The sequence below is a fragment of the Panicum virgatum genome, chromosome 9K (assembly GCF_016808335.1).
Source record: "Panicum virgatum strain AP13 chromosome 9K, P.virgatum_v5, whole genome shotgun sequence".
NCBI lineage: Eukaryota > Viridiplantae > Streptophyta > Magnoliopsida > Poales > Poaceae > Panicum > Panicum virgatum.
In genome coordinates, this window is record NC_053144.1 from 60581764 (window position 1) to 60609207 (window position 27444).

At 44.4% G+C, this 27444-nt stretch overlaps 2 protein-coding genes across 3 annotated transcripts; one reads left to right on the top strand and one right to left on the bottom strand.

Annotated features, from left to right (window-relative positions):
* Positions 1-1551: 1551 nt before the first annotated feature.
* LOC120652977 (E3 ubiquitin-protein ligase HOS1-like) lies at positions 1552-13358 on the bottom strand. Its single transcript, XM_039930954.1, has 10 exons — positions 13076-13358; positions 11861-12251; positions 11644-11778; positions 11322-11497; positions 9073-9483; positions 8081-8239; positions 4662-5168; positions 3861-3992; positions 2306-3012; positions 1552-1973 (listed from the first exon to the last, which is right to left on the bottom strand). Exons 1-10 carry the CDS (start codon positions 13133-13135, stop codon positions 1820-1822), a joined length of 2832 nt encoding a protein of 943 aa, XP_039786888.1. The 5' UTR covers positions 13136-13358; the 3' UTR covers positions 1552-1819.
* Positions 13359-17901: 4543 nt separating this feature from the next.
* On the top strand, positions 17902-27444 carry LOC120652979 (protein TPR3). 2 transcript variants are annotated; one of them, XM_039930957.1, is made up of 28 exons: positions 17902-18061; positions 18675-18878; positions 19030-19180; positions 19263-19442; positions 19533-19646; positions 19771-19929; positions 21498-21675; positions 21781-21898; positions 21998-22113; positions 22222-22375; positions 22472-22581; positions 22666-22735; positions 22811-22884; positions 22994-23089; positions 23167-23262; positions 23370-23497; positions 23569-23803; positions 23925-24089; positions 24163-24249; positions 24357-24503; positions 24890-25000; positions 25134-25313; positions 25390-25518; positions 25608-25703; positions 25794-25979; positions 26110-26276; positions 26644-26899; positions 27120-27444. In XM_039930957.1, exons 3-27 carry the CDS (start codon positions 19101-19103, stop codon positions 26849-26851), a joined length of 3384 nt encoding a protein of 1127 aa, XP_039786891.1. In that variant the 5' UTR covers positions 17902-18061; positions 18675-18878; positions 19030-19100; the 3' UTR covers positions 26852-26899; positions 27120-27444. The 2 variants fall into 2 exon arrangements, with proteins under 2 accessions (XP_039786891.1, XP_039786890.1); XM_039930956.1 differs by lacking the exon at positions 17902-18061 and having other exon boundaries at positions 22219-22375.

The window sequence follows — 27444 nt, forward strand, 5'->3', positions numbered from 1 at the left end:
GGCATAGTGGGATCGAAGCATCAATTAAGTTGCATCTTCATTTTATAATTTTGATTACGGTCACTAAAGATACCGCATGTGCTTCTCTTTGCCAAGTAGTATAAGGCATAATTGTCTATGACACGAAAAAACTATAAATATATCCCCTGCAAGTATATCCTTGAGAGTTGAGACAATACATGGAATTAAACACAGTATTTGGAATCACTTATCACAAAATCTTGTTTGATGTGCTTCTTTCAGTTTACACACGTTTTCATTAATTTCAATCCTACTATGTGTATCTTGCTTCTGAAATTGAACAAGTTTTGAAAATGTCTCTCAGGTCCTTTCTAAAAAAAAGTTATTTTGCTCTGGATCTAAAGAATCTTTTCTTTCATTAAAAGCATATTGACAGATTGAAAAGCTGAATTGAGATGGCCCAGTGGGCCCCACCACTATCTCCTACTTAACTCATCACCTATCACATCCACATGTAATTATCACAGGCAATAAGCACATTGACAGATCGATAAGCTGTCCTACTTATCCGGTGTCCTATACCCTATAAATTCAGGGTTATCCCTTCACTTGGTGTCCAATTTCTTCTCTCTCCCCAACCTGTCTCAGTGATTTGTGGTCTCCCTCTCCCAGTCTCCTCGTCAGGCGTTTCCTCGCTAATCACCGGCGTCTAGGATGGTAGCCGGCGGCGGCCGCTCCCTCGATCTACGCGCAAAGCTTCGCAAGTGATTTGCCATAACTTCCGTTTGGCTTGGATGCGTATACTGACAAGAATCAGCAGCCCAGCACACAGAAACGAAACGCTAAAAATACTCGTAAAGAAAAAGAAACGCTAAAAATACAGGCCACCTCATCAGATGCATTTAACCTGCACATCAAAAGGATAACGATGCTTTTGTCCAGTCTAAACCTACGTTCCAGTGGATAGAGTGAGTGCGATCCGTTCTGTCGCGTTGCGGGCTCCCACACCTCATCGTTCATTCACCTATACAAACTGCGGTTTTGTTTTTTATAAAAAAAAAACTGTGGTTTTGTTTCCTAGTACAAGCAACACAACCTCCCAAGAGTTCTTAAAATTTTCTCCCCAAATCTTGTTGTTTGATAACTCTCCAAATAGGTATAGGGAGAGAAAAAAAAAACATCTCCAATAATTCCCTATTTTACTTCCAAAAATAAGAAGTGGCCCCACAAGAATAATTTCACGAAAAACATCCATGGCTAGAAAAGATAGAGGACGACGAGATGGTTCCATTTTACCTCTTACTTGTGCCGGTGATGGACCGTGACAGGCGGAATCAGTATGGGAAGAAAATGGTGGCAATCTAGTTTGTGTTGAAGCAGACCTGGTGAGAGCGCAGGCGGGATAGGAGGTGCAGCGAGCGTCGTCTCCCTTGGCGACAATGTGCTGGACTGCACAAGGAGGGTGAGCACCAGCAGCAAGGGGTGCGGGGCTCGTCGCGCTCAGAGGCAGATCAGGAGCGACGCTCAGAGGCGGATCAGGAGCGACAGAGGCGTGCGCATATTTACGCACAATGATGGGCAATATGCCAATTGTTAGAAGATGACCATATGTGCTGCTGCACTAGCACCTCATGCGCTTAAACATCTGGTACTATGTGTGATACTCATTGTTACACTTGAACCACCTCTCGGTCATGGCAGTCCAAATTTTGCAAGATAGATTTTTTCGCCAAAAGACATAAGAGGCAATACACTTTCCTCGAAACAAATTACTGCTACATTAGGGGATAACAACTGTGAAGATATTCAAAGGAGTCCTCCCATGTGAACAACTAAAATTCCTGTGGCCGGGGGCATATCATCTTGAAAATCTCGGTCGCCTTCTAGTAACAAGAGCTCTGCTCCCCCGGTTTGTTCTTCTCTCATCTTCATCCTCACTAGACTCGTCGGATCTCCACCTTGACACACCTTTGCTGGCTGCTGCTTCATCAACTGAATATTTCTTGCTGGAGCTATAATGAATAAAAATCACAGTTAGCTTTATACCAGTCACATTAACAGATAGAAGAAAGAATTAGACAAGGATAAAAAATGCTGGAAACCAGCCATTGCAGTCATAACTGGCCTAAGTTCCAAGTAAATTTCTAGTATTTCAAAACTAAACAGTGAAAGAGACCAGTGTATCAGCAAGTTTCCCCGTGTCAGGTCCAAATTCTATACAGCAATTACACCCCAAGTCCAATGTATAGTTACTGAAACCCACACATTTTGTTCTAAATAATACTGCCATCAAGGCCCACGATGAAACATATTGCCTGAAACCAGAGTACAGAATCATGGTTACCTCAAGATGTTCTCCTTCGTTGGTAATTTATAATCTCCATGAAAACCAGCAGTCCCAGATATCTTAGGGAGGCCGTTTTGACCAACACCCGTTCCATTTAAGATGAAAGGCTTCTCAGAACGTGAACCAAAGTGAAACTTTCCTTTTCCAGCATAATCTTGAAAAGAAGTGGTTTTGTTAACCTCGGTCTTCAACAAACTTGTCTGGTAGTCTTTCATAGGTGTATCACCAGAATTCAAGTTCAAATACATAGGAAGTGAATCATCAGCAGGTTGAATTCCTTTTTTGAAACCTGCCTCTCCTTTTCTAGAACTGATGTCTTTAGCCCCCCTTAAAAATGGACTCTCACCATTCTGTCCCACAGAGGGGAATATGCCCCCAGCTCTCATATTGAACGCAGGCGTCATCTGGGGAATCACCCTGGATTGTAGAACAGATGGAACCTTTCTACCAAACTCTGAATGGCTGCTTCTAATCATACCACCAGAATCAGTCAATGCATTGATATTTTTTGAGTGGAGGCTTGACTTATTTTGAAGAAGAGGGTTAAACGATGAGCTCAACTCGATGACAGGACTTTGTGCTTTGAACACATGACTAACTGGAGAAGATATTTGAGCAGTTCGAGCAAACTGACTTTGTTCTCCAGTGTTGATGGCTTTCACAATCTCTCTCTGGACCTCCGGAAGCATATCAAGGCATTTAGCCTGTACAAAAATCAAAGCGTTGCATACATATATCTCAAAAACCAAATCATGTTTTTTTTTGTTGAAAGCAGGATAATTCCACTGGCCCATAGAAAAAGTGTACAATTTATTAGTTGCAGATTGTTGGGGAGATTGATGCTCGGCATGTGAGAAGTAAAGAAAATGCTGATGGATTGGTCCGAAGTCGTCTATTAACAAGTATCACGGAGAATAGGTAATGGGCACATTTTATTCCAAAGGCAAATCCATAAGAACCTAATTACTAACTTGAACCTTAATCAATAGCAAGTTGAGTTTGACAGGGAACTTAGGACTTGGAACAACATCATGAAATTAAAACCCTTACAAAGAGAGTGTTATCCTAGTTTTGTAAGATATGTTTATGCCCATTGTGCCAACAAACTCAAAACATTTCTTCCTACTATGGCATGCATATAACTCTGGGAAGAAGCATAAGATACTGTACTACCCAGTTTACAAGCAGAAGTCATTGTGACATCAACTGTGTCCAATGGGGTTGTATTTGGCAAATGTTGTGATGACTTGTAAAATATTATGTTCACAACTATGACCGTTTGTTTCAACGTCTCAGCGGCTTGTATGTGATCTATAAAATGTTATTTGTTTCACAACCAAAGTTATGCCAGATAGACATCTTTTACCTGTGATTGAGGGTTTTTTTTCACATCTGAAGTTTTTTGGAGAGAATATTATAGTATCTATCTTAAGTTCCTAACATCAAGTATCTAAGTGTCAACCTTTTCTGATTATATTACAAAGAGAACCAATAAGTCTATGCACAATTGGACATACATAATAAAGCAGAAGTACAAAAGGAAAGTACTTACAACCAAATTTTCCCGCCATTGAGCAATTGTTCTGATTTTTGAAGCAATCTCTTCGGTAGTACTTTCCAATTTCTTTTGCTCAAACCTCTGAAGATTACGATCAACCTCATATGCCTCCAAATATTGGTAACGCTAGCACAACAGGCAAACAAAGTGAAATTATTACACTATTTATGTGCCAGGATGCTTCCATGATGGAAAGGAAGAGAAGATAAAAAATGTAAATGAATGTTTTCTTTCAAAGTTTTAAACAAACAGAATGCTTTATAATCTAATACTTAAAAACAGGCCAGGAAGATCATCATGATAACAAATGTGTTCCAAACTATAGGTCATTTTGGCTTTTCTAGATACATAGTCTTTGATATGCACTTAGATATACACTATGTCGAGATACATAGCAAAAATTATGTATCTAGGAAAGCCAAAACAACCTATAGTTTGGATCGGAGGGAGTATTAGTGAATCTTTTGTTCAATTGTAAGCAACAATTTTCTATCCTGGATTAATACAAATTAATCATACAAGTATTCTGTATGCAAAAATTGCTACACCAGCAATGCCTTATTGATTTGAATTCCCAGCATTAAATTTGTAACTTCAAAATCAGGAAGAACTGAAGTACATGTCAAAGAAAACATATGCAGTAAATCAATATATCAATATAGATGAGAAATGAAACAAATGAGCTTGATAATTCCATGACACCAGGGTATCCTAAAAGTTTTAGTTCCATCAATCCTGAGTGCATCCTAGTCCGGTGTTAAATAAGGAAGAAAAATCAAGAATCAAAATATTTACCCGAAGGTAGTAAACAACAAGCAGACTACCACATGGTTTTGTGGGCATTTCACAAGCAGAGTCGAAAAGCAACTTGTGAAGATGTTTCTCTTCCTCAGAATCCCAGGGCAGATCAATCATTTTATCAACAAAATTCCTTTCGATGCAGATAGTACAAAATTCATTCATCATCACCTCAACGTGATAAACCCAAGAGCTTCTGAGTGCATCCTCAGAATGTATAATATCTGCTGCTCGCTGTTCTTTCACCCTAGAACAATAGCTTCTATGATACATAAATGCTTCTGTTAGGAGGCTGTATTCAATTCTTACGCGAACTGCAGTTACTGCTTCACTAAGCGATGGAATGCCATCTTTTTCAATGTCTTCTGTAGCAGAGAAGCTACCATGTCCTGTGCCCTTTAGGACAACCAGTGCCATATCAGGTCTGTGACGTTCTAAAAGAACTTTTGCTATCTTTGGATGTGTCTCCTTGCTAGAGATCTTGGGAAGAAGAGAGCATGCCTCCTGTACAGAAAGTAGAGGTGCATCGAAAATGTAAGATAACCAAGACAAAATCCATGAAAAGTTATTTGAATGAGCAGGAATATGCTTAGATAAACAAACAATAAGTCAAGAATAGAGCTCTGAAGTAAATGGTAGTATCGTACCATGAACAAGAAAAAGAAATCACTGTTACATAGCAGTTGTTAAACAAACTACAATGCAATTCCAAGAAACAAAAACCTATAATGCAATTGTGTTCAGGTAAGTGCTGGCAGCGCCAAAATACTGCAATCGCAAAATGTTACAAAATACACCGGTGGTCCTTGCAAATACAATGCTCAATAAGTACCATGATTTTTTTTAGTAGAATTGTTAAATCAATTGACAATTCTAACCTAATAGTAGCAATAGCAAAAATATAGTGCAGTAAAATTAACATAACCCAATATGTTTGGTTACAGAAGCCAAATATGTCGATCAAAGGACTAGAGTTCAAAGTGGGTTCAAAGCTGTACAAAGTGGGAAAACCTTTAAAGCAGCACATAAGCATATAGAAGCGGGGAATGGAAAAACAGCCCACATTCTATAATAACAGATACTTGGATTGCTGGATACACATGCTAAAGTGACACACTGTCAGATGAACTACCGGGGATCAGATTTGTCTTTTTCCTTTATTTTCATTTTTCTCTATTTGGTACATGATAGGGTTGCATGACCTTAGAAACTACAAGTTGAACAACTTTGGACAAACAATGAGAAGAAGGTGCTGACAGAGGACTAAGCTATATGCACTTAAATAGTCACTCCAACTCCACAGAAGTGACACAAAGAGATTGTTAGGAGAAAATAGGGCACATGTAGGAAAGGTAGGATGCGTATAATGTGGTCGATTGTATTGCAATGAGCCCCTTGGGCGGTATATATAGGAGTACAAGGCTTGGAGGGCAAGGCACCTCCCCTAGAGATAAGGAAGGTTATCACGATTCACGGGATTACATCAATCCTAAACTACCATATCTGGAGTTGCCTAATATACTCTAACATTCCCCCGCAGTCATAGCGGTAGCAACACAAACGGTCAGACTGGAGATCAATGGAGACGTATCCCCCCTGCAGTCGGAACGCCGGTGCGAAAGCTTTGACTGGAGACTCATGCAGATGATAGCCCTTTAGTGCCGTAGTAGCCGAAGTCGAGGTGGACGTGGTCGAAGCCGTGGAGGGGGCGCGGGTCGAAGCGTCGTCGAGGTGCTCGAGTACGCAAACTCAGCAGCTTCTTGCCGAAGACAGCAGCAGGACGGTGCGGCGGATGACGAAGGTAGGCGGCGCGGTTTGCGACTTAGGTCACGCTCAGGACAGGGGTGGCGACGGCGCAGGTTGCAGCAAGTGTCGCGCTCAGATCAAGGGTGGCGACGACGTCTTCCTTCAGGAACATCGGCGGCGATGTCCGCGCGAGAACGGCTGGAGGCGCGGAGGTGGATCGAGCGCCTGCTTGACGAAGACTGGCGGCGAGTGGCGCCACCGCCTGAAAAGGCGACGACACCGGTAGGGTGGCTTGATCACGAACGTCGTTGCTGCAGCCTGGAGGGCGCAACAACAACCTCGTCCTTCGGGAGGGTCGACGATGGATCGAAGACGAACAGCAGGGCGACGCAAACCCGATAACGAATCGGGAAAAACCTAAGAAAAACACACAGCAGCAGCAGGGTGACTTCCGGGTACAATCTCGGGTGCCGTAGCGAATTCCTCTCTCCTCCTTGTCTCTTCCCCGCGTGGTCAACACGGGACAGAGAAAACAGAGGAGATTGGAAAACCCGAGCGGCTCTCCTCCGATCGTCAGGCCAAGATCTGCCCCCGCAGCCGCGTCTTCTCGAGAAGCAGAGGCGGTGCTGGGGGAGGAAGGGCGGCGGCCGATGGAGCAGGGGAGGTAGCCGGCGAGGGAAGGGTGGTGGGGCGGAGCCCACGACGCAGCGGCCCGACAGCGACGTCGACCGGCGATGCTGCGGCCCGTCCGCCCGACGGCGCGGTCTTGGCTCCTCCCCTCCAGCCGCGCACACGCGCGGTGCGCAAGCCGTGCGGCGGCACTGGGAGGGGCTCCTCCCCCTCGGCAGCCGCGCACGTGCGCTGTCGTGCGGCAGCGGCGGCGCTGGGAGGGGGCTGGCCTGAGGCGCGGAAGGGGCGGGGAAGCCGTGAGCGGGGCCGGGGACGACGACGCAGAGGCGGCGGCGGCCCAAGGCGGGGCCATGGCGATGCCGACGAGCGACGCGGCCACGGCGACGGTAGAGGACAGCCCTCCTGCTGCTTGTGGACGACGACGGCGGCGCGGATCAGAGGGATCCGCGGCGCATCCTAGGAGGGCGCTGCCCCCGGCGGAGATCAATCTCGATCTCCCCGGGGGCGCGCGGGTGCAGCGGAAGCGGCGGCGCGGCTAGGGTTAGGATCTCGTAACCTAGGCGTCTGATACCATGTAGGAAAGGTAGGATGCATATAATGTGGTCGATTATATTGCAATGAGCCCCTTGTGCGGTATATATAGGAGTACAAGGCTTGGAGGGCAAGGCACCTCCCCTAGAGATAAGGAAGGCTATCACGGGATTACATCAATCCTAAACTACCATATCTGGAGTTGCCTAATATACTCTAACAGCACCAACATCCAGAACTTTGCAAGATACATGTCTGTTAGCGTGTGTATATTGGGCCGGCCTCCCTGGCCATGCGCCTTCCCCCTAGGGATTCTAGATGGTTTTGGATTAGGCAAGGAACTTCTGATTGGTATTACTTCTATAAACCGAACCCTAGGATGTCCTTGCCTATATATGTACACGACCTTTGCCTCTCCATAATCAATCTATTATTTTCCGAGCCATATTCACTTTCAATGTCAGCATCAAATTTCAGTGTCCCAGCAAAAACAGGTAAGAAGCAATTACCTCCAAGGCTTCTGAAGAATGATCATCTAGAAGACAAAATACCAGGCACTCGAGCAATGTTCTATTAGTAATCCCAAAGGTAGCAGCAAAATCATCCAGTAAATACCTCCATTCTGAATCTGGTCTAGTCCAATGCCGATCAAATAGATAATATAATATCTGACAAGTGTCAAGGAAATTTAAAGTAGCATATATTGTGATAAACAATGTAAATGTTTCATATAACTACTCCCTCAGCTTGATATCGTTTTACAGTCAAACTAAAAAATAACTACATTGTTAGGATTTGACACATGATAATGGTATGAATTGATGTGCCATGAAAAATAGTATCACAGAATCACTAATATTTAATAACTCTTATTTTTTTCTCAAACATGCAGGAGAACTGCGCATCAATATATTAAGAAGAGTAAAAAAGAGGGTAAAGAGACCCAAAAACACAAATTTTACAGGATTAAGGGTCTGTAACACACACTAAGCTGTCTTACTATCTAGCAAACTAAGGTAGGACCAGACCACAAGCTCAAAACAGCACTAGGAAGCAGGAGTCAGGGCAAGGAGATAAGACACTCCTCAAGCCCCTGCTGCAGACCACTGCTGAGCCTCCTCCCTGAAAGCCGAGAAGACCCTGGTTACGATGCTTCCAAATTAACCATGCTCCCAGGATAATGGAGTTAAACCCCTTTTGAAGTTGATTAATAACTAAAAAAAAAGGGCGTACCCAGTGCCGTAGGCTTCCCGCACTGTGCAGGGTCTAGGGAAGGGTTGTTTTTAAGCCCCAAGCCTTACCCACACAAATGTGCAGAGGCTGAGGCTCGAACCCGGGACCTTCCGGTTACAGACGGTAGGCTCTACCGCTGCACAACTCTTGTCAAGAAATAGTTATAAAAAGTGATGCTCAAATATATGTGCAGGAGACCATTGCAGATGTCCTAACCAACAAGTGAAAACGAATAGAGAAGGTATGAGAAAACAAAGCTGAAGGATACAATAGCTTGCTTTGCAATCACCATGTCTGATGCTCCGTGGAGAAAGAGTACGTCAACTGCCTCACGCAAATTTTTAAATGGGTATCTGTTCAGACTAAAATGATCGGCTGTAATTGTGGAATAGAACATGGATGATGATTGTTCATTCTGCAAACAAGTGATTGCTGCTTCTTCCTCGTTCCTATAACTTTGTTCAATCCCAAGGTTTTGTAGTGCCTGCTCGATGAATAGTGTACCCTGATTGGCTCCATTGTCTCCTGACTGTTTATCAAAAAAATCAGGCCATTTTCTTGCTTCTGCAGATGCCTTTCTTTGAATTACATCAGAGCTCCATGATTCATAATCAGTGTACCGTGAGCAGATGTCTTGAACAAATCTATGCCTGATGCACCATATCATGGCCTCTAAATGCTGTAGAAAAAGATCCAGTTAGTACTTCACCAAAGATATAATAATTTGTTTAAAAAATATATACTTCTCTCTTTATAAGCATCTCAGCAAGCAACAAGCAGTGGGAGATAATGCATAACCAACAGATACACATAGTTTCAAGATAAGATTCAAGAAAGATGAGAAACAAGGACGTCATCAATTGGAATGACTCCTTAAACTTAAGATTACATATCAAGTAAATTAATGCTAACAATTCAACTAAAAGAACAGTTGATGTACAGCCAACTTAAAGTCTTAAACAGATGTGTTGGAAGCTATCACATAGCACATACTCAAACAAATTAATGGTACAGAACTATCCTATGACCTAATGATATAATGTTACATCATTTGCAAGCATCAAAGTGTCACAGGGTTTCATAAACAAGAAAAGTGCTAAGATATACCAATGTTCAAGAAAACGCTAGGCGCTAGGCAGGCGCTAGCCTACTGACTAGCGCCTAGGAAGATTAAACGTAGATTAAACGTGATTAATCGTTTGTGTGTTTTTTTATTTTTTTTATTTTTGTGCTGCTGAGAGCAAAGATTAGTAGTAACTAGTAAGTACTAAGTAATAATCTATGTTACCCGGACACGCCTGGAAGCCCACGTATCGCGTATCTGCCCGTTTTTGGGACACAGCCCAGCCCACAAAGTAGTTCAGCCTCCTATCCAGCCCTTGACCTAGCCCCTCACGGGCCACACGGTCACGCACAGGCGCACATCACTCCCAACCTCAACGGATGCACGCAGGCGCCGCCCGACCAAGCGCCCGCACGAGCGGCGCCACCCGCCGGCAAGGAGGAGCGCCGGCTGCAATCTCCGGTGAGTTTCCCCTTTCCCATTCTCGTTGTCCTCTCTGATTTCCTCCTCCCCGAAGCAACCCGCCCGTTCCGGCCGTTGCTTCCCCGCAGCTCCCGCCGCCGCAGAAGCAGCAGCTGAGTTGACTCCGCCAGCCACCTCCTCTCCTCCTGCTCCGGCGCCGCCGTTCTTGTTTTGGCGCGCAGTCCGCCCGCAGCCCGCACTTTTTTCCCGCGCGAGTGCGCGTTCTCCCGCTCGCACTTTCTGCGCGCGCGCGGCCGCCGCCCGCCCGCCCAGCGACGCTTAGCGTCGTTTTTTCACGCGTACACGCTGCCCAGCGCTTAATTGGGCGCCTAGGCCCTAAACGAGACGTTAGGCTTCCGTTTAGCGTTTAATCTCGATTAAACGACGTTTAATAACGTTTTTTTGAACCTTGAGATATACTCTCTGTGATCGTAAATACAAGTTGTTTTAGGATTCCCGCTGGTCAAACTTTTTTTAGTATCAAGACAAAAAGAATTAGGAAGATTGACAATGTAAGATTGATGTCAATACATCTATATCATGAAGCTTAGTTTCCCAATATATAACCACCTTTTATTTTAAACATGATATTTTCTATAAAAAAAATTCTAGCCAAAGTTTCACACAGTAGACCATCTCAATCACACAATGTAAGAAACAACTCATATTCGTGATCAGAAGGAGAACTAATTAAGAACAGAAACCAACAAAATATCTTGAGCAGTTAAGTTGGTACTTGTCAAGGATCAGGATGGGATGAAAAAGGCAAAAGGAAGATAAAGAGGTGTTGTTCTAATGTATGCATGGCTTAGTGAATTGCATTGTTACTGATCTTATGAAACAAAGTTATCCAATGAACTTGTCTCCTGGTGCATTCATCTTATAGTTATTTCAGCAATGCATAAAAAAATTGTACTACCTAGACTAGTTTATTGTTTAGTTGTTAGCAGTGGTCTAAAATCCATGACAGTAGAGGGGTGAAGAGACAAAACCTGCTTTGCCTTCAATGTATTCTCAATGAGTTGATGCAGGTCATTAACATGAGCTGAAACTGCTTCTGTGAAAGATGCAATCATAACTTCAAGTACACTGTAAATTCCTGCCAACTGTGCTGCAAACTTTTGCAGTTGGGATAACTTAGATTGCATCATTTCCAAGCCAGATCTATCTAAGATATCGTTAAGGTGTTACTTAACAAATTAACAGTACCACTCCCTCAAAATCGAGGGCCATGCGTGCATGAAAAACAAAACACTAATTAAAAAAATATGAGGTACGTAACTGAATCTAGAACAATCGAACACTGTTGGATACAAATCATGCCAATCTCAGAAATGAGTGCATTTACGGCCCTCTTGCACCAGTCCTTGATGACCACCTCATCCAAAAGAAAAGCCAGAAGTGGATCGCTTGACACAGCATTCTCATCCAAACAAACATCTGTGATATCTGATTCTAAATGTTAAGTAAACAACAAGAAAAAAAAGATGTGATATATAGAAAAGAAACAGCAACTTCCTGATGAGGATACAGTGGCAAATCAAGGATGTGAGATTGTTCTGGAGTGCAACATCAAACAACGAATGCAGCCGCTGGACATCCGTGTTAACAGGATTGCCATGGTCTTCCTTTTCGTGAAACCTTTCATCATGCTGCTTAGAAATAAGGCCCGCTTCAATGCACTTGTAGTAAAGGCGTAGCCGAACCCTATTCCCATTGTCCGGTATTGGACTTCTGCAGATTGGGCAGACATCACATCTTTGGCTGCACTCAGCACATAATGAGGCATGGCCACATGAGTTAAGCACATGATGCACATAGCGGCCGCAGCTACTCAAATCTCTAGTCGCACGGCAGTGCTCAATTCTAGCCTCCTTGCATAGCTCGATGAGATCAATGGATGCCAGCTGCTCCAAAGCATTCTGCTAACAGAAACCTTGTTTCAGAAACTAACCCCAAATGTTTACTCCATATAGAAGACATTTCATTTTGTGAAGCCATATGGGGCTCACTCAAAAGACACAAAAAAGAACACTTGTATTTCTTAGCCACAGCTAATCGCCTCTGTGAAAACTACTAAATGTTCACTGTTAGAAATACTAAAAGAAAACGAAATGCTACAGAACTATAGTTACATGTGCTCCCAGACAGGATGTGGATGTGAACACCAGTACTTTGGTTGGTCATGACTCTCATAATCTTTACCTGTACTTTTTTCTCCATGCGTGGGTTTTTTGTGTCAGGTTTATATAGGATTGAGGAAATTGCAACAGATGAGATTGATTGTTCGAAAAAAAGGAACAAATGGGTTTGTGTCTTGCTAGGAAACGAAAGGAACCCCCCCCCCCCCAACTCAAAAAATCTGTGAGGAAACGAGTTGTGTCTTATGCTGCGGCGCCCTAATGAAATTCTACTCTGCCCATCAGAGTTTCATTAGTCAAATTGGGGAAAAGCTGAAGGACGCAACACCCGAATTGGGGCGCAAGACGACGGTGACGCCCGCCGGCCGCGGAAGGTAAAGGACCCGCTGTTGGGCAGGTGCCAGGGCGGGGGCGTTAACGATCGATGAGGTAGTAGGGCGGCACGGGGGCGACGGCGCTGAAAAAGGGGATCCTAGAGGCAAGGAAGATGAAGGTGGCGGTGGTGGAGCTGGCTGGGATAGCACTCTGTTAGTGTAGCTGCTCAGCGGGCGGCGCGTGTGCGTCAGAAAAGAGCGGGATGCGAGGTTAATCAGCGAAGCACGGACCTGGACGACGGCGCTGCCGTACTTGGGAGGGTGCCTCGGCGAGGAAGGGAGGGCCTCCATCCACCACCTCTCCACGAAGCTCTCCCAACGGCGCCGCTCCTACCGCATCAATACGGACGCCGGCGAAACTGGCGGCGGCGACGAGGTCGGCGGGGAGTAAGAGAAACCCTACTGGAGCGTGGAACCGAGTAGGCGCTCCGCGAAATCTCAAAACGGCGTTGGAGCTCAATGAGGGGTAGTTTGGGAAAGAGGCGGGGGTTTGAGGTGGTTTGGAATTTGGATCGGGGAGTGGGGCGTCGGGAGCGCAGGGAGAGGAGGGGCGCTGGTCGTGCGCGTCGTAGATTTGCGAGGGGACCTTAGAATTGACGGATCTGTCAGCAGTGTATGACAGGTGGGGCAAAGCTTGTGTGGGGCCCACGTGTCGGTGGTAAAAAGCGGGGTGGGCGCTTGCAAGTGTGCCTCCTGCAGTCCTGCTGCCCGGCGGCGCTCGACGGGCGAAGACGATGCGAGTGAATGGAAGAAGGGCAGGCGAACCGGGTGATGAGCACGCGGGACCCACATGACAGTGGCACGGAGTTAAATGGGCCGGATATTGGCCCACCCAGGAAGGTTGTGGAATGGGCCACATTTTGCTAGTAGTAGGACGATGATGGCCGCGGCTCGCGGATGTTACAAGTTGCAACTCTGTTTTGAAGCCGTTGTAGAACACTGAACCAGACTTGCCGTGCGAACACACAATGCAGCAGCAGATGGTTTATTGTTTCTTCCTCTTGATCGCAAAGAAGGCAATGTTCAGGATGAGGCAGTCCCTTCCTAGCTAGTCGATCGGTCGTCAAGCACCTATCACGTGCAACCAGCCACATGAAGAATTTACATTTGCCCAGGGCCTAGCTTTCCAAATCATTTCCCACGGCCTGAACTGAACGGCTCCTATGAATAAAACTTCATAAGCTGACTTTGCCAAATAGTTGCTTTGTGATGGTGAGAGTTGCCAAATGTGCAGGTTATCTTCTATCTCTGTTTACAACACCACTTCCGAGAGTAAATTCCAAAGCTCCAAATATTTAGCCAGGACAGCCACAGTTAGACCCCTCTTATCTCAGAAATCCACCTCATATTAGTCAAGGCCTCATGCACTATTCTCCTCATATCAGTCAAGGCCTCATGCACTGCTCTTTATCTTGCTCTGTTGGAAATTGTACAAAATAGATGAGGTACCGTCATATCCAGACTTTGCCCTTGCAGCCAACAATCAGTCTAGGATAAGGTACGGTATTCATGCCATTTCCTACCTAAGTGATGATAGCCACCTTAAAGAAGAATTTAATCGATTGATGAACCTGAATTGGGAGGAAGGCCTGAGGTCTATTAGGTTCGGTCTTATGTAGCCAAAGCCACTTCAACCTAAGGGCCCAACTCAATTGCTGCAACTGTGAGATATACCAAGTCCTCCCGTTGGCTCTGGTCAAGTAACCATGGGCCAAGCCAGCAAATAGTGTAACTTGATACTTGAAAACAAGAGATAAATATATTAGTCAGGGTAACTTGAAGCAATGAATGTTGTTTGTCGTAAAACTCGTTGCGCATATACATACAACCTACATGGATATATCATATATGTGCAAGTATATGTTATAACCAGTATTTTAAAGGCGGTAAGATGAGACAAGACGGGGCGAGCTGATGTCTAGGCAGAGCCTAGGCGACAAGGCAGCACTGTAATCCAAGGTGAGCAGGGTCCGTCTAGACGCTTAGGCGTAGTCTTTAAAACACTTGTAATAACTACAACATGTCACAGCTGTTAGTGATCATGTGTTGTTTTTTGAATTTCTAAAGTGCACTCGTAGTGTTAGCACGGACAAGCTACTGGTACAATGTAAGGCACGTGCAAGATCACGATAAGAGTCGAAGCGTCATTTCTATGCTTAATTACATGGCGCGTGAGTAGGTGCGCAGCATGCATTCCATGGAAATTACTCATATCCCGAATAACCTGAACGCTTTGCCATGTGAATAACTAATCACTGCTAGACCTCCTCGCACGCAAGCACTCGGCCCGGCGCTGCAATTGATCTTACGAGTGCTCGCGTCCCTCATCTTGTAACTAAACATGCTCCTACCACGCCTAAGAAATCAGCCTGGAGATAATATTTATTAAGTCGCATCCACATTTCGGCATAGTGGGATCGAAGCATCAATTAAGTTGCATCTTCATTTTATAATTTTGATTACGGTCACTAAAGATACCGCATGTGCTTCTCTTGGCCAAGTATAAGGCATAATTGTCGATGACAAGAAAAAACTATAAATGTATCCCCTGCAAGTACTCAGTCTAGTGTAGGGATGAAAACGGTCGGGAACGAGCGGGAAAACCCTCAAACCATTCCCGTCACCATATTTTTTGACCGGGATCGGGAACGGGAACGTCGGGCGGAAAAACGAAATCGGTAATACGGGACATCGGGAACGGAAGAGTTCGATCGGGAATATGCCGGTTACGGTCGGGAACCGGGAACTCAAGACGGGAATATATATGTAACCCCTTGAAATATTAAGCTCGAGAAGATAGTTCCAACTTCCAACTAGCAACTATGCAGTATGCACACAGCAATCTAGCATACGGCTGGCTGCTGGCGGCTACCAACTACCATCAACATGAGTACAGGCAGTAAGGCGTACATCAGGCAACAGAAGCATCGAGCAGTTAGCACAGCACATGAGTACAGCAGCGAGCACATCACAGGAGTACAGCAGGCAACCAGCAACATGCAACTCGCAACTAGTCCAAGTTTAAAAATGAATGCCACAACACCACGGGCAGCAGTTCACAAGTCCAAATTTAAAGATAAATGCCACAATGGGCAGCAATTCACAAGTCCAAATTTAAAGATAAATGCCACAACGGGCAGCAGTATCATGACCAATTAACCATTCACCAAACAAGTCTAATTTCGCAACTTCCAAACTCTAGAAATCATCGGCTTGCCCATTCATTTCTCCATCACTGTCTCCATTCACCAAGCAGGAGGATCTACTCTACTCTCTACTCATGTACAGATGACAGATCTATCGAGAACTATAGCAGCAGCATGAACTAGTGAACTACATACACATTGATTTTGAAAAATACCTATGGTTGATGTTGGAGGAAGAGTGGTGCTGTGCACCACCACCGGCGGCCGTGGTGGCTCGAGGATGAGCTGGCGCTTGGATGCTGATGAGGCAGCACCAGGACCTCCTTGACGCGACATCCTTGGTGGCGGCGGCGGGCCTGAGGAACAGAAGAGAGCACGGGCGTCGCGTCCTGGGGGCTGCCGGGGTGCAGCCCTCGCCGTCGCTCGCCGGTCGGTGGGTGGCGCAGCGCCGGTTGGAGGGGGACGGCGGGAGGGACTGCTGGAGGGCGGAGCGGGCGAGCAGGGCGAGCGGGCGGCGCGACACCGGTCGCCGGTCGGAGGGGCTGAGGGGGACGACGGGAGGTCTGTCGGAGGGTGGAGCGGGCGAGCGGGGCGAGTGCCGAGCGAGAGTGCGGTCCGCGGGAGAGAGAGACTGAGACTCAGAGAGAGTGTGCGGCGGCGGGCGGCTGATATGGGGAGGGAAAGGGGAAAAATTAGGCGCCTTTAGGGTTTGGGGAGCGGGAGAGCGGGGCGCGCTGCCCAATTTTGGTGCGCGCTGTGTGAGGTGCGCTGAATTGGGCTGGGCCGCTGGGATCGGAAGAAATGGGCCAAAATGAGGTAGGGGTATGAGAATTCCCGCGGGAATTTTCCCGGCTCTATACAGGAAACCGAAAATACGGGCGGGAAACGTCTCAACCACTTCCGTTCCCGTTCTTGACCATATTTCTCGGGAAGTTTCCTGTTCCTGTTTTTCCCGCCAATTCGGGATACGGGCGGTATATTCGGAATACGGTGTCGGACGGTACGGGATTTTCCCATTCCCGCTTTCATCCCTAGTCTAGTGGTTACAAGAGTCTCGGTAGCACCTGAGGTTCTGGGTTCGACTTTCTAGGAGAGCGAATATTCTAGATTTAACGGCGTTGTGCATTCAATTGTAGCCGACGTTCCCGTCGACAACGATGCGCTTGTGGTGACTTCGTCAATCTCGAGGATTTGCCGACTCAGTCTTCGAAGATGCTCATAGGGGTAGGGTTTACGTACATGTGTTCATAGAGATGTGAGTATGCGTGCGTTGTGAGTGTCGGAGTTGTACTGTGTGATCTAAAAAAAGTATTCCCTCCAGTTTTGATAGATATATTTCAAAAACTCAAATGTTAAAAAATGATAGATATATTTGTTATTGGAATGAAAGTAAACAGATATTTGGAATCACTTATCACAAAATCGTGTTTGATGTGTTTTGTTTTTGTGGGGAGGGGGGCTCTGCCGAGCCTCATAGGAGGCTTAATGCGCGTGCCCGTCCGGGCGGGGAGACTCAGCTCGGTTTGCCGGGTTTGACGTGCTTCTTTCAGTTTACACAAGTTTTCATTAATTCCAATCCTACTACTATGTGTATCTTCTTTTTTTCCCCTGAAATCGGACAAGTTTGAAAATGTCTTTCAGGTCCTTTTTGGAAAAAATATTTTGATATGGATCTAAAGGATATTTTCTTTCATTAAAAGCAAATCCATCCACCACCAGTCCGCCACCCCGGATTCCCCTTTGCATGAATGGAGACGGCCCAGTGGGCCCCACCATCATCTCCTACTGAACTTATCACCTATCACATCCACATGTACTTATCGCAGGCAATTAGCACAGGGACAGATCGATAGGCTACCCTGCTTATCCGATGTCCTACCTTATAAATTCAGGGTTATCCCTTCACTCGGTGTGCAAATAGTTTCTTCTCTCTCCAACCTGCCTCAGTGATTTGCTGGTCTCCCTCTCCCTCGTCAGGCGTTTCCTCGCTAATCACCGGCTTCTGGGATCGTCGCCGGCGGCGGCCGCTCCAACGGTGACATCGGATCGATCTACGCGCAGAGCTTCGCAGGTGATTTGCCATAATTTCCGTTTGGTTTGGATGCGTGTTGGTTTTTGCTATTTTTTTTTATAAAATTCAGATCTGAAGTGAAAGAAAGGGGCAAATCGCAGTTTTCTGGAGTTCCAGCCTCCTGTCAAGTTCAGGCTTCGATTTGCATATTTCCATACAATACTGTTCTTTTTTTATATTTCCCCGATTAGATAAGGACTGCGTTTTCCCTTTCCCCCCGGGAAACAGACATTTTCCGGAAAATTCTGACCAAATGTATTTTAGACCCTATTTAGTTGAAACACAAATTTTTTTTCAAAAGAATCTTGCTAATTTGAAGTACTAAATGAAGTCTATTTACAAATTTTTTTGCACAGATGAGTTGTAAATCGCGAGACGAATCTAATGATGCTAATTAATCCATGGTTACTATAGCATCACTGTTACAAATCATAGATTAAGTAGGCTCATTAGATTCGTCTCGCGATTTAGAGTCCATCCATAAAAAAAATTTTGTAAATAGATTTTATTTAGTACTCCATATATGTGTGGAAATATTATGTTTTTTTTACGGGTTTATGGAGTGGGAGGATTTAGTACTAACTGTTCTGGGCTTCCGGGCTCACCATGTCAGGCCCGGACCTGCGCTAGACCTCAAAGCCTCGATCGCACCGCATCTTCTCCCCCTGTTGCTCGTCCGCTCCTTCGCCGCCGCACCCGCCGCCAGCCTCCCCTTCCCCCGAAGAACGGCGGCCGGGCGCTGTCCCCTGGCCCCTGACGCGTCGGTTACCATTGGATTGGTGTGGGGGCGGCGATCCGTCCGGACCTAGGGTTGCTGGTAAGGAACCCTAATCTGTTTCGATGGGCTTTTTTCGCCTCGAGATTTATTTGTTCCGGGAGATCTCTTGCCCGCAGTGGGCAGACAGATCCTATTTTTCCAGGGGAAAAGTCGGGGAGTTCTATTCTAACTCCGCCCTGGTACTGCGCAGAGACCCGGGAGACCCCATAGGGTACGATCTAGGCGCATCCGCCTCCGCGTGGGTGAGGCGGAGGAGGGAGGATGTCGTCGCTCAGCCGGGAGCTGGTCTTCCTCATCCTGCAGTTCCTCGATGAAGAGAAGTTCAAAGAGACTGTCCACAAGTGAGTGATTTCAAATATGGAAGGAAATGGACTGTCTCCAGGGCCAATTTCTTACTCGGTTGGCGATCTTGTTGCTGTTTAGGCTCGAGCAGGAGTCCGGGTTCTACTTCAACATGAAGTACTTTGAGGACGAGGTGATCAATGGGAATTGGGACGAGGTGGAGCGCTACCTTGGTGGCTTCACCAAGGTTGATGACAACCGCTACTCGATGAAGATATTCTTTGAGATCCGCAAGCAGAAGTATCTCGAGGCTCTTGATAAGTAAGTGGAGACAGTTGCACAGCATTTATGATGCTTGACAGCTCGAGTGAGTTCCTTGCTGACCGGAGGGTTTCTCTGTTTTCCTGCCAGGCATGATCGGTCCAAGGCTGTTGAAATCTTGGTCAAAGACTTGAAGGTCTTTGCATCCTTCAATGAGGAGCTTTTTAAGGAGATCACACAGCTCCTGACCTTGGAGAACTTTAGGTGAAGTGCTAGCTTGTCCAGCGCCATTTTTTTCTTGTCTGCATGGGGTCTGCCGTCATTATTGTCACGAGGCCTAGTTGTTTCTGGATTTGTCAACAAGTGGTTTCTGCTTTTGTATTGTTAGGGAAAATGAGCAGCTCTCCAAGTATGGTGATACAAAATCTGCGAGAGCGATAATGCTTGTTGAGCTGAAGAAGCTGATTGAAGCTAATCCCTTATTTCGCGACAAGCTACAGTTTCCCAACCTGAAGAATTCTAGGTTGCGGACACTTATCAACCAGAGGTAGCCCCCTGTTTTTTTTTTTGTCATCTCTGTGCTCCTCACTCAGTAATTATTGTATTTTGTTTCTTCCTGTAAGGTTACACTAATGCAAGTAAGGATATAGCCTTAGTTTTAGACTAGGTTGACTGGATATGGTAGAACTGATTCATGTTACAGATACCACAGAATGCCATTTCTTTCATACCACTAATATGGTGATACATACATTACATAATAAAAATAAAAGGTTTGACCAATCGTCTCTCCTGAGGAAATAGGAATACATTAATATTTATTTAGGACCAGAATATTGATCTAGTAGCACGACAGTTGTAAAACAATCGAAACAAGAAAACAGAGGAGGCCAGCTTCAAAGACAGGAATAGCTAGGAGGCTGTAGATGGGCCAAGTTGAACATAGATAAGATTTTCAGGGTGCCCGATATCTATTTGGATTTACTTCATTTTCTGAAGTACCAAATCTTTGCATATAGTGAATTTGGTGAGATCCCTTGGTGTATGCTCTTTGCTGATGATGTGGTGCTAGTTGACGAGAGTAGGGCAGGGGTTAATAGGAAGTTAGAGCTGTGGAGACGCACGTTAGAGTCGAAAGGGTTCAGACTTAGTAGGACCAAGACCGAGTACATGATGTGCGATTTCAGCGCGATTAGGCATGAGGGGGGAGACGTTAGTCTAGATGGGCAAGTGGTGGTCCAGAAGGATACTTTTCGGTATTTAGGATCGGTGCTACAAAAGGATGGCGACATTGATGAAGATGTTAGGCATAGAATTTCAGCTGGCTGGTTGAAATGGCGGCAAGCTTCTGGCATCCTTTGTGACAAGAGGGTGCCACAAAAGCTAAAAGGCAAATTCTATAGGACAGCAATTCGTCCGGCGATGTTATACGGTGCTGAATGTTGGCCTACAAAAAGGCGACATGTCCAGCAACTGAGTGTAGCAGAGATGCGGATGTTGCGGTGGTTTTGCGGGCACACAAGGGGGGATAGAGTCCGGAACGAAGTTATTCGGGATAGGGTCGGGGTGGCACCAATTGAGGAGAAACTTACCCAGCATCGGCTGAGATGGTTTGGACATGTCCAACGAAGGCCTCCTGAGGCGCCGGGGCGTAATGGGGTTCTTGAGCGGGTCGATAATGTAAAGAGGGGTAGAGGTAGACCTAAACTGACGTGGGATGAGTCGGTTAAGAGAGACCTTAAGGATTAGAATATCTCTAAAGAGATAGCTTTGGATAGGAGCGCTTGGAGACTAGCTATCAATGTGCCTGAACCTTGAACTTATTTCTTTCGGGTTTCATCTCTAGCCTACCCCAACTTGCTTGAGAAAAAAAGGCTATGTTGTTGTTGTTGTTGTTGTTGTTGCAAGATTCTTCCACATATAGAAGATTTGGTTTGGCTAGTCTGTTCTATTATCAGAGTTACCGCTTGCTGATTCTGGGTTTAGTTTGTCTCTTGGTCTTCTATATTGTTTTAATTAGCACCGAAGAGATTATATATTTCTATAACAAAGAACTCTGTTTTGAGATTTCTTTTGGATTTTTTGAGGTAACCTTACTTTTGTTCATGTTGGCAGCTTGAACTGGCAGCATCAGCTTTGCAAAAATCCTAGGCCTAATCCTGATATCAAGACTCTTTTTGTTGATCATTCGTGTGGACAACCAAACGGTGCACGTGCTCCATCGCCAGCTAACAACCCGTTACTTGGTTCTATACCCAAACCAGGAGGTTTCCCTCCATTGGGTGCTCATGGAGTCAGTCTCTTCAGCACTTTTGGATGCTTTATATGTATTTGTGATGCACATTCTTAGAACTTGCTTTGGTTCAATTGTTTACAACTTGATTTATGTCCTTTTCAGCCCTTTCAAACTGCACCAACAGTCCCACCTCTGGCTGGGTGGATGTCAAACCCACCAGCAGTAACACATCCTGCTGTGTCTGGTGGTGCTATTGGATTTGGTACTCCTACGAATCCAGGTACTCACATCATCTTTGTTGCTAACAATTATGGAATGGTCTGAATTGGCGGCCGTGCTTGGGGTTGTAAACTAACATTTCTGCCTCAACATCTTATAGCCGCTTTATTGAAGCATCCTAGGACGCCCACAACAGCTAATCCTAGTATGGATTATCCATCAGGAGATTCTGATCACATCTCCAAGAGATCTAGACCAGTTGGCATTGCTGAGGAGGTATTTGTGATGTCCTGAAATATGTTTTGCCAGCCCAAGATTCTTTCTGCTGAAATTTGATCTGTCCATTACTCCAAATCATGCACTTATGGTGATCTAATGTAGCAGGTGAATCTTCCAGTGAACATGTTGCCTGTGACTTATCCACAGAGCCATAATTACCAACAAGATGATTTCCATAAAACGGTTGCACGGACCTTGACCCAAGGATCAGCTCCTATGAGCATGGATTTCCATCCACTTCAGCAAACTCTTCTTCTTGGTAAGTTCTTAGTGCCTTAATGCTTTCTTATAATAAGTTTGGTGCCGTCCGTTCCTGCCATCTTACCATGCTATCTTTACCCTTGGCCTGCTGTAGTTGGTACCAATGTTGGTGACATAGGATTGTGGGATGTTGGTACAAAAGATAGACTTGTTGTAAAAAACTTCAAGGTTTGGGAGCTTGGAAAGTGTTCGATGGCTCTCCAGGTTTGTTTGTTACACCATGTGATTCAGTAATCCAGTGCCCTTTACTAGTTAGTATCCTTCATATAATGTGTACTCCGTCAACAGGCATCGCTCGTCAAGGATCCTTCTGTGTCAGTTAATCGCATAATATGGAGTCCTGATGGAACCTTGTTTGGTAAGCTAAGATTTAACCAGTGTTCTCTGTCCTTTTTGAGGCTGCAGCTTTCTAATGCATATCTTGTTTTAATAGGTGTTGCTTATTCAAGGCATATTGTACAGATTTATTCCTATCATGGTGGCGATGATATTAGGCAACACTTGGAGGTTTGGCTGCATGTTCTTAGTTATTTCTGCCTGATAGTTTTTTATGTACTATCCTTTGTATGATTGGCAATTGTGGTTCCTAAACTTGATTAATTATTGCTTCCTTCAGATTGATGCACATGTTGGTGGTGTAAATGACATTGCATTTGCTCATCCAAATAAGCAGCTATGTATAATTACATGTGGAGATGATAAGACAATTAAGGTGAGTTTATGTGATGGTTTAGCTCTTGGACTAATCATTTCGTTAAAATATGAAGCTCTTTGAGTATTGTATTCTAGGTATGGGAGGCCACTAGTGGAGCAAAGCAATTTACCTTTGAAGGACATGAAGCTCCTGTTTATTCAGTTTGTCCGCATTACAAGGAAAATATTCAGGTATTCTTGGTTTTATTATGAGAGACTAGTTGATGAAACCTGATTAAGACTAGTTTGTACCATAGAAAACTAATGCTTTTACTTTGTATTATTTCCATATTGTTCAGTTCATCTTCTCAACTGCTTTAGATGGAAAGATCAAGGCTTGGCTATATGATAATTTGGGATCTAGAGTTGACTATGATGCACCAGGTCACTGGTGCACTACAATGGCATATAGCGCGGATGGTTCAAGGTTCATATTTTCTTTAATTGTTGAATGTGTGTTATTTTGCTTCCGCTAACTTTTTGTCCTTTATGTGTTAGATTGTTTTCGTGTGGAACTAGCAAGGATGGTGAATCACATCTAGTCGAATGGAATGAAAGTGAAGGAGCGGTGAAGAGAACATACCAGGGATTCCGCAAGCGATCCATGGGTGTCGTGCAATTCGATACCACCCGCAACAGGTTTTTGGCTGCTGGAGATGAATTCTTGATTAAGATATGGGACATGGACAACACAGGTCTTCTGACTACTATTGATGCTGATGGTGGTTTACCTGTGAGTTCTCTCTCTCTCTCCCCCCTCAATTCTTGTGTGCTTCCTTTTGGTGAATGGCTGGTTGCATAAAATGAAGTATGAAATTTCCCTCTTTGTTTTAACATGGCTCTGCGTTCATCAGGCAAGCCCACGGATACGCTTCAACAAGGAGGGGACTCTGTTGGCTGTTTCTACTCTTGACAGTGGTATCAAGATATTAGCAAACGCTGATGGACTTAGGTTATTGCGCACGTTAGAAAATCGTTCTTTTGACGCTTCTCGTAATGCAGCTGAGACTGTAACAAAGGTAACTCCTTGTAACCATAACATTCTCAGAATACTTTCTGCAAGCATGATCCAATCGATCCTTGTTCATGCAGCCTCTAATAAATCCATTGACTGCTGCGGCAAATGCGGCTGCAGCAAGTAGCTCAGGAACTCCTGCTCCAGCAGCTATAACTGCAATGGTTTGCATATATTCACTATCACATTTCAGTTGGTCCTATGTTCTTCTATCACAAAACAACTATATGATCTTGACTAACCTGGTGTACTCTGGAAAAAAATGAAACAGAATGGTGATAGCAGAAGTTTGGTTGATGTAAAACCTAGAATAGCTGATGAGTCATTGGACAAGTCAAAGGTATGGAAACTTATGGAGATTACTGAGTCAACTCAGTGCAGATCTATTAAACTGGCGGATAACATGAGAACAAGCAAGGTGATATGTTATCCCTTCTCTTTTCCTTTGTGTTAATTCTTGAATCTACACCATTTCTGTTTACAACCTTATTCATGGAGTTAGGTGCGTCATCACTTGAGCAGTTGAGCTTGATCCATTTTAATGTTGCATGAAATTAATCTGTAGTATATTACTTTCATGTAGCATTTTTATTAATGTGTTTCAGCTCTTTTTGTCCTCTGAGCTGGAACACTGTGAAGTATTGCATTAAGTTCTTTCCTGCATGCTTATCCTAGATTTTTTGGGGTTCAATCTGTGTGACGCTTGTTGTATTCTTGATTTCTACATTCACCTTGGCAATTGCACTGCTGATTTTTTTATAAGGTTGTTGGAATTTTGAAGATAATTTTTCCTCGTAATGGCAGATTTCGAGACTGATTTACACAAATTCTGGCATTGCTATCTTGGCTTTGACCGCAAGCGCTGTTCATCTACTCTGGAAATGGCCACGCAGTGATCGGAACACATCTGGCAAGGTGAAACCTGTTTCCTTCGTTACCTGTACACATGTATCAATGATTCTCAGATTGCTTCTCTCCACGTCATAGATGAACAGCTTGTGCTGTAGATTGTTACTAAATTAACTCAATTTGCTGTTCACTCTTCTAGGCAACCGCAAGTGTATCTCCTCAACTATGGCAACCTCCAAGTGGCATCTTTATGACTAATGACATGACTGACAATAATCCTGAAGAAGCTGTTCATTGCTTTGCTTTGTCGAAGAACGATTCATATGTCATGTCTGCTTCTGGAGGAAAAATCTCTCTATTCAACATGATGACTTTCAAGGTTGGTAAATCTTTATGCTGGTTCACATTATTAGCTTTTGTGTAGAAACCATCTTTTATGTTTATTCTTACTGCAGACTATGACAACATTTATGCCTCCACCACCGGCAGCAACTTTTCTTGCATTTCATCCTCAAGATAACAATATAATTGCAATTGGAATGGACGATTCGACCATTCAAATCTACAATGTCCGAATTGATGAGGTATTAGCCTCGGCCAACATGATTAGCTTTTGTTTCCTCTCCATAGAACAGGACACAGTTAAAACATGACTTTTTTGTTCATTGTACAGGTCAAAAGCAAGCTTAGAGGTCACTCTAAGAGAATCACGGGTCTTGCCTTTTCAAATGTGCTAAATGTGTTGGTCTCTTCTGGAGCTGATGCACAGGTTATTTACTGAACTGTCAAGTTAGATCATATCTGAAAGTTACTTATATTATATTTCACCTTTTTTACTATTATTTCCTCTTTCATTCAGTTGTGTGTTTGGAACACGGATGGATGGGAGAAGCAAAAGAACAGATTTTTGCAGATACCATCAGGTCGCCCATCCAACATCCTAGACACTCGTGTTCAGTTCCACCAAGATCAAATGCACTTCCTTGTTGTGCATGAAACCCAGATTGCCATCTATGATACTACAAAGCTAGAACCGGTTAAACAGGTAAACTACCTCCCCCCCCCCCCCCACCCAACCCCAACCCCCTTTCTTCTTTTCTGGATTACACTTGCAGTGGAGGTAAACTCTCCCCTCAGCATGAAGGTTGTCTCATTCTGTATCTATTTACTTACAGTGGCCTGTTCGAGAGAATTCACCTCCAATAACACATGCGACATTCTCGTGTGATAGTCAATTGATCTATGCAAGCTTTATGGATGCTACTGTTGGTATATTTAATGCATCAAGTTTGAGACTCCAATGTCGAATTCTTCCAGCTTCATATCTTCCTCCAAACATCAGGTATTCTGTACTCTGTAGATATGATTTGCAATCTTTGGGGATTGATGTCGATCTGTTTTCTAAAGTTGGGTGTATTAAGATGAAATTGTAGAAGTCTTGGGTGGAACAGAAATGTTGGGGTGTGCGTGAACCCACAAACTACCAGCCTATTGCCTGCTATTTGGATGTCTGCCTCTTAATGCATTGTTTAAGAGTTCTTGTTTCTTATTGCTTAGTACATCAAGCTGGAAAGCTGTACCAGTAATATTTTCGAGCTCCAACACGTTTATTTTCTCTAATGTATCATTGTAGTAGTCATATGTTTGGCATATTCTTGTTATACTGTGGAGTGTGGACAAATTACTGATAAATGTCCCTTCTTCTCTAGTTCAAGTGTTCATCCTGTTGTGGTTGCGGCACACCCTTCGGAAGCAAGCCAGTTTGCTCTAGGATTGACAGATGGTGGTGTTTATGTATTGGAACCGTTGGAATCAGAGAGAAAATGGGGAAATCCTCCACCAGCGGAGAATGGGTCCACGAGCAACTTGTCCACACCACCTAATGGAGCTTCAAGTTCAGATCAACCAGAAAGATAATAAGAAGTTGAACTAGTAGAGTTTTTGTGGCATGAGTCACTAACCAAGGTAACCTTTGGATTTTAGAAGTGTGGTTAATAAACTGCAACCATTTAGTTGGAAATGTGATTGTAGGAATAGTTATGCACCAATTTTGTTAGCAAATTTCCTTTATTGTCCAACAATGTTTCCTTGATGTTTGGTGAATACCAAAGGAAAACGATCGCGAATGCAAATTTGCAGGAAAGAGTATTTTAAGTTTGGCTACTAACCTCATCCTGCTCTGCAGATGGGCTTCAAAAGGCGGTGCAACTAACCTTGGCAGAGCTGCTTCCAAGGGTCTATTCGGCAATGCGCTCAATAAAAGCAAGCTCCAACAGCAGTTTATCCTTTGCTTATATATTTTGCTATTGACTGTATTGAGTGGAGGGAGTTAGACATTTTAGTCCTAGCATTTCGTTTTGTTTTGCTTCTCGTGCTGTGAAAAGAAGTTATTATCAGTAGATAAGATCTAGTACGAGTATCAGTCTGGCTGTTTCTGTGACAATATGAATACCGTTCTGACATTATTCTTCATCACTTTTTTTTTACATAACGGGCGTATGACGTGACAA

Excerpts from the sequence above, each read along its gene's own strand:
- LOC120652977 (XM_039930954.1), bottom strand. The coding sequence starts at position 13,135 with ATGGAGGCCCTCCCTTCCTCGCCGAGGCACCCTCCCAAGTACGGCAGC. Across the intron at positions 11,779-11,860 it reads CACATCCTTGATTTGCCACT|ATATCACAGATGTTTGTTTG; the intron begins GTATCCTCATCA and ends ATTTAGAATCAG. Across the intron at positions 11,498-11,643 it reads TTCTGAGATTGGCATGATTT|ATAGATCTGGCTTGGAAATG; the intron begins GTATCCAACAGT and ends ACGATATCTTAG.
- LOC120652979 (XM_039930956.1), top strand. The coding sequence starts at position 19,101 with ATGTCGTCGCTCAGCCGGGAGCTGGTCTTCCTCATCCTGCAGTTCCTC. Across the intron at positions 21,676-21,780 it reads CTCCATTGGGTGCTCATGGA|CCCTTTCAAACTGCACCAAC; the intron begins GTCAGTCTCTTC and ends TGTCCTTTTCAG. Across the intron at positions 22,736-22,810 it reads TCCTGATGGAACCTTGTTTG|GTGTTGCTTATTCAAGGCAT; the intron begins GTAAGCTAAGAT and ends TTGTTTTAATAG.